The 6,845-nt window shown below is 39.8% G+C and overlaps 1 protein-coding gene and 1 long non-coding RNA gene across 2 annotated transcripts in view; one reads left to right on the top strand and one right to left on the bottom strand.

The window, feature by feature from the left end:
• Positions 1-1,458: 1,458 nt before the first annotated feature.
• LOC105275838 lies at positions 1,459-2,211 on the bottom strand. Its single transcript, XM_011332979.2, has 3 exons — positions 2,053-2,211; positions 1,805-1,963; positions 1,459-1,635 (listed from the first exon to the last, which is right to left on the bottom strand). Exons 1-3 carry the CDS (start codon positions 2,114-2,116, stop codon positions 1,577-1,579), a joined length of 282 nt encoding a protein of 93 aa, XP_011331281.1. The 5' UTR covers positions 2,117-2,211; the 3' UTR covers positions 1,459-1,576.
• A 94-nt stretch (positions 2,212-2,305) lies between these two features.
• The window catches only part of LOC105275837, an 81,705-nt gene continuing 77,165 nt past the window's right edge, over positions 2,306-6,845 (top strand). Inside the window, exon 1 of the long non-coding RNA XR_893298.3 lies at positions 2,306-2,730. This is a non-coding gene — a long non-coding RNA (uncharacterized LOC105275837). The remainder of the gene's footprint in view (positions 2,731-6,845) is intronic.

Genomic DNA, 6,845 nt, shown 5'->3' with positions numbered 1-6,845 from the left:
CGTCGTCCTCGCCGGGACATAATAGCGTACACACGCTTCGCAGGGCAGCACCGCCGGTATTCTCTCTGCCGCAGAGACTCTGCGATCCTACGATCCTGCGCTCTAACTCGCAAGACTATAGCTCAAGAATTTCCTCGCCCTATCTCTCTTTCTCTCTCTCTCGCTTTCTCTGCTACTCGCATACCTAAATCGACTGTAGAGAGTTCTTAATCAGCTCGATTTTGCATATTGTTCTTGCTACGCCGAAATCCCGGACGCGAAATCTTGCGACCGAATATTACCATATTGCGAAAGCTCCGAGAACAGATTATGGATGTACATGATCAAAATAGATAGATCTCAAGTAGACAACTACGCGATTATTTTTTGATGATAATAAGCGTGTAATATTTCGTTTTGACATCATTGATTTGATCGCTAGTTTTTACCAATGTTACGACAATTCTATATAACATTAGTTTCATAATAAATTGCATAATATCAATTAACTAAGAACTATACTAACTTTTTTACGTATTAATTTAATATTTTATAAAACTGTTAAATTTTGACATCCGTGGCGTTGATACGTACCGACTTTGAACAAAACGTAATAAAATGGTAATTTTAAGTGAGAAGACATGTTCTTTAATTTACATTCTTCGAGTGCGCAGGCACGTTACCTTGTTCCATAAACGATACGAACAAAGAACATCAAGGGATGTAGTTGTAAGCCGAAATTATGTGATACGAGGTGAAAAGTTTTCGTTTCTGTACTGTAATCCTCCGACACGATACTCGTTGGGTTCATCCCTGTCGGGGAATATCGGGTCAGAAATTTAATGCTGAAAAATGAGAATAGAATACCGAAGGGACAAGAAGAAGCATAAGTCTTGACTCGACGCGATAGGAAAAGGGAAATTCTTTTACGGATCTTTCGCGAAGTCAAGAAGATAAAACAGCGGCGGTATAATAGCACGAAAGATTTTCAAGTCTCCTGAAGCACTTTCTCAGAACGACTGAATATTTGAGATGTTCTTTGCATATTTTTATGGAGCTTTACATGAAAATATAAATGTCGATAATTTAGAAAGATGATATATATGTATATATATAATGATTCTATATAATAATCATAACAAATCAAAGCTGTTTGCGAATACAATATAGTATATGCATTTTAAAGATTTCTGAGAATCAAGAAATATAATATTCCAACATTATATATATATAAATAAATCTATGATCATGTACCACAATATTTTAGAAATTTGCCCATGATAACAAAATTTAATATATTTCATGCGAAAGAGTGAAATTGTAGACACCTCAATAAATGCTATATATGATATAAAATCTGCACAATATTATATAGAAAAGAATATTTTTACATGATCTAATGTCATCATTTAAATTGTCTTTGTTCCGATACTATAAAGATCTCTAAAAATGGAATGGTTCAACAAAGAAAAACAGAGATTTATTAACAATATTAATTCATTTATTCTTATCTGAGAGATATCTACAATAGAAAGGAGGGGAGAAGTTCATAATAAGTGTACCGTCACAATGCTATCAAGTAAATAACGAGAATTTATTAATCCAAGAGTGAAGTAGTCTTAATCTTCTTAACTCGTGGGTCGTCAGGTCTGTAAACTAAAGCATTAAGATAATTAACATAATAGATAGATTAGACAACTCACATACCTAATCCTCATATACTATACATATACTACATACTATCCTACTTTACCGATACAGAATTACATAACAATTACAAAACTGGAATGGATCCAAAGGAAAGATGTACCACTTGATTACTTACTTACGTACTCCTGGCGATATTTTGGAGTTAAGTCATGCCTCTTGCCATAATATAACGCGAATCCCGCTAAACTAAATCCTATCGTCGCTAGAATTGAGGCTCCCATTACCACCGGTATCTCCGTCCATCCTTTGCGCCAGAAAAACCTAACCTTCGTTACTGAAATAAAACTGCCAGTGAATATCTACTGACGAGCAGCTGTCGTCTATTTTCTTTTATATAATTCCCAAATATATTCGATCTCTTACAAAATGAGGTTCCTCGTAAGGCGTTGTAATCCTCAGCAGTGTACCATCGTGTCTCGACTTTCATTGTTGCTTATTTAATTGGGACAAAAACTTAACCTTACTTCGACTTCGTGCTCAGCTGCTCAGCTCTCTCACGACGCCCGACCGAACGAACGGAACGAACTGAAATGCAATATGGCGTCGATTCAAATAAATGGCGCCAATGCATTGCAACATGCTCCGATTTAGCCCTGCTCCGAAATAAATATTTCTTTTTAATTTAATTAAAAATACAAAGGAGAAAAAAACGTAGGTAAAATGAAAATTTCTTCGATGAAAAACTAAATGTTCGATCGTTCACTTTATTTATTTTATTTACGTTTAAAAATGCCTTACAATAGTTATTTTTCTCGGAATTTTGTAAATTTTATGATTGATATGACGCAGAAGGTTAAAATTATTCGCACAATCTTCCCCGACGGCGACCTGACGCGCTTCATTCACGACCGAGCGGCGTACGCGTCGCCATCTTGCGAGTTGCGCGCGAGCTGCCACGCGCACAGCAGTATGGCCGCCGTCGCGATACCTTTAATTAGTGACAAGTGAATCGTTCCGCGTTTTCTCGCGTTCAGTGGCGAGCGAGGGGAGCGCATCCGACCGCTGCACGCGCGGCAGACCCTGGCGGACCTCGATGAATCGGTGAGTGAGAGAATCCCGTCGAATTGACGGCCGTACGTCGCGCGACAATCGCGGTGTATCACGGTGGAGCGCCTCACACCCTACCGTTCCCACGTAGCTCTTTTTGCATTATTAGCGACGATGCGCGGTCACGCCGCGCGTCAGCGACGTCGGCGACGGCGTCGCCGCGGCGCCTCGCACGGACGTGCGTCATTCCACGCGCGAGATCGCGCTGACACGCGACTGACAGCTGCAGCGAACTTCAAGCACGATAGGCGCTCGAACCCGGAACACGCGCATTTCAATTATGTCACGCAGCGTGGATCGCACGCGCGCGAATATTCTCGCCGTGAGAGGCGGTCGTCGCGTTTCGCGTAACTGCGGGCGATCGCGTGCCGAGGCGTGAAACACGCGTTGTTCTCAGGGTTTCGCTCCGATATTTGCCGCATCTCGCGATCTCGTCCTCCCACATTGTCGGAGCGAGAGATCGTCGGTTGGAACGTGCGTCGCGGTGAGTTGGCATCGCGCCGTGCGATGTCGCCACGAGCCGTTCGCACAGCTGTTTCACAGCTGGAGGCCGCACGTGTCTCTCCATTTGTTTATTTTTCATTCTTATTGCGCGTTGCATCTAACACAGCAGTGATGCACGATGTAATTGCGAGCGATACGAACCACGCAACAGTCGGAGAGTTTATCGGCGAGCTTGGAAAATAGGGCTTATCGCGTGATCACGTTTTGCGATTTAACGCTGCCAATGCCGTGTTAGTGCTCGACGTTATTTTGACGTTATCTTGATTGTCAAAGTATTTGCGATAACGCGAGACTGTAACGGACAGCGGGAAAATTGATCGAATTGCGTGACTCTTATCTCATATCGCGTATTATCGCGATTGTAAGCGCTATTAATGTTTACACGTAAAACATTTATCGTAACTAAAATAATCTGGTAATACCAGTAGGTTCATAATAAATTACTTAAACGAAATAAATTTGAGTTTAGTTCCTTTGTGAACAGAAATAGAATGAATTTCAAGAAATCCAGTAAAACTGGTGAAACAAAGCTTATTGCTTGAGACAATTGAAACAAGTGAAAATTTATTAAGTTTATGATTCTCGTTAGAAGAATATATATTTACTTGGAAATATGCTGCGATACTGAAAATGTCAGAAGGCGTGAACATAATTATGCCATGCGTGATATTTCTGTATTGTGGAATATGTGCCAGAAGATTATGATATTCGTGTCACGCTATTGTCTTCATGAAGATCACAGATTAAAAATAACGCATTTAGGAACAGCATTAATTTGATCAATATTTGATCATGATTATTTATGGACAATTATTATAGAATAGTTTTGCATGAAAAATAATAGAATATTTAAATTGTTGCATTGGAGAACCACATTTTAAAATAATACAATCGTAAATAAAAGCAATTAGATTAATACGGGATATTTTTTATATGAAAGTTTTACTGTATTCTAGAGAAAATCGCATTAGTGTGCTATATCACATTATTTTATTTCTGTTCGTTACTGAGAATGTTTAGTGAACGAGAAACGAAGATCTGATGAACAGAAATCGATTTTCGACGTAAAGGTTGGGTTTTGCGATAACTTCAATCGTTTCTTACTGCGTTCGTGGCATGAATTCCGCTAATCCCGAAGGGAGAATCCCGTTGGCGGAACTCGTGGCTCTGGAATTTCGGGATTCCGTACCAAAAAGCGTGTCTGGCGAGAAAAAGTTGTGCTGGAGTTCGCGAGCGACACGTGCTTCGCTATAGACCACACACGTGGTTCCAAGCAAACGGAAAGGCAAAATATGTCTCTTTCAGCACTTTTACAGTCAGTCTTCATGCTTGGGATACATGAGTGATCTTTTTATCTCATGGTATTAAGATGCACAAGTTGCATTTAAGGCATTTTATAAATCTTTTCTTGTTTCACACAAATATTGAGAATACTATTTCTTTAGACGCTCTAAAGGTATGCAGTTCTGCACTTTTTTTATTTTGTTGGAAAATACCTTGAATGGACACGTATCAGCGAAGCCATCTAAAAATGAATTTGTGATCCTTAATAGATGTGTACATTGATACGTTGGATGTACAGCACTTAGTCGAACTGATTTATTCATGGGCCTGCCTACGCGGACGCGTTTGCACCTGAGCGAAGATCTTACCGTGAGTGATAAGATCAACGATACGGTTCTGATTAGTCTCATAAATATTGTCATAAGAAGCACTTAGCTATATCTATGATTTAGATCAATTCTAGTAAAAATTATCAAATAATTAAAAAGATCTGTTATTGTATTTAGAAACGAGACAAGAAACGAAACATCTAATACGCAATAATAAAATGTTTTTATTAAAAGTAACTAGTTTCTCACGCAAAAGTATAATCTACTTATAATTATCTCGCAAAAGATCTTTCAGTTTTCGTGCCAATCTAGCTATTATACTTGATTATAATGAACGTATTCATTCCATTTTCGAACATTTACCAAACATTTAATACAGACGATTTCATTGTAACTTCTCTTGGCATTTAAAGACGTGGATAGATTATATAGACGCGTCGAATAGACATACGTAACTATTGGCGCTTCAGTTAGGCGCCGACGAGAAGCTAGCACCTGTCGGTCGCGCGGCGGCATTTCTACATTTCTACTGCTCGCGAGAGAGAGAAGGAGAGGAAGAGAGCTTTTCCCTTGAGCTTAAATCGCGTTGCAGTAACAAGGAGCTAGGAAGTCCGACAAATTGTCGCGCTACCCGTCCCTTGGCACAGGCAGTACGGCCGATTATTTATTCGTTGTCTGTTACGCAATGACTCGAGACAGTCGACAAAGCGTTAGTCGACAGAAGAACGATGTCGACTCGCGGGAGAATAGCTGGTAGAACGACGACGACGCGTCGTCGAGGGTGGATGCGGTTCGTGGAACATTCGGATTAGATTTGCATCGCGGCCGGAATCCGTTTCCTCACTTAAACGTCTTGTCGACGCTTTTGTGACGTTCGCTTTTTGTCCTCGGTGTATACTCGTCGTCTCCCGGCTTAGTCAACTTAGCTGACGGTATCAAAAGTGGGAAAATTATGGTGCAGCTACGTGCAGACCGTCTTAATCCGTATTCGCGAGTCGAGATGATTCTTCGTCAGCGAAATTTTTAATTCTAAAAGACACGTTTATGAAATTTGTGACTAATATCGTTATTTATCCGATATAAATTATATAAAAGAATAAACTCAATGAATTGTGCCAATATGATGATTCTAGATACACAGAATCATTTATATAAATATACATTTACGTATAAGTTTTTCTCATACACTTGTAAATTTCTACATTTTTATTGTTGAGCGTAACAGTGTAGGTTGAGTGTAGGTTTCGTGGCAAAATTTTGATACAGAGAATTGTACGTTGAAATCCTTGCGCTCTCGGAATTACAATCGAAACCTTTGCTTAAATGAATTCTAGTGGTTATCTTGTTTCACGCACGGGTTCCATGAGAGCTGAATCTCGGGTACCTTAAGATGACTACTATAGTAAATCACGGAAATCATACGTGCTGCCAAAACGACAGTAATACTGAGCGGTGCGCCGGTACTGCCTACGCTCGTGCGCGCATATGTTCCTCGCATAATAATGCACCCCGGCGTATATAATCCGTGCCAGGTTCTCGCCACTGCCAGATTGAAAATACAAATGTAACGCGGAGCTTTTGCGCCCGCGCTTCTGATCGCCGATGATGCATACGTGACCGCTTGCGGCTTTAATATCCTCTCGACCAACCATACAATTGTCCAATAAACTAAACCGTAATTTTGAGTCGATGTTACACTGGCACGCAAGCTTCCTCCTTTCAGTGCAGTACACCTTTAGCAATGTGTAAATGTGGCTGCAATCAATAATCAACTTACGAAAAATTAGTCTTCTAAGAGCAATATTTAACGATTCGCAAAGAAGTACGGCATACGTATACTTTTTACATTTGTTTTTCGAATTTAGTAAATGCTGCAATAAATCCAGAGTATTTAGGACGCTGTTAACTCTAGCACACATTATCTTTTTCCAAAAATAATTTAAATGTATATTTATGGCTTTCTCAAACTCATTATCCGTCTGACTCTCTAAT

This window comes from Ooceraea biroi, chromosome 11 (genome assembly GCF_003672135.1).
Source record: "Ooceraea biroi isolate clonal line C1 chromosome 11, Obir_v5.4, whole genome shotgun sequence".
Lineage (NCBI taxonomy): Eukaryota > Metazoa > Arthropoda > Insecta > Hymenoptera > Formicidae > Ooceraea > Ooceraea biroi.
This window is presented reverse-complemented; position numbering and strand designations above follow the sequence as displayed.

Excerpts from the sequence above, each read along its gene's own strand:
- LOC105275838 (XM_011332979.2), bottom strand. The coding sequence starts at position 2,116 with ATGAAAGTCGAGACACGATGGTACACTGCTGAGGATTACAACGCCTTA. Across the intron at positions 1,964-2,052 it reads CTTACGAGGAACCTCATTTT|TAACGAAGGTTAGGTTTTTC; the intron begins GTAAGAGATCGA and ends GTTTTATTTCAG. Across the intron at positions 1,636-1,804 it reads ATATCGCCAGGAGTACGTAA|TTTACAGACCTGACGACCCA; the intron begins GTAAGTAATCAA and ends TTAATGCTTTAG.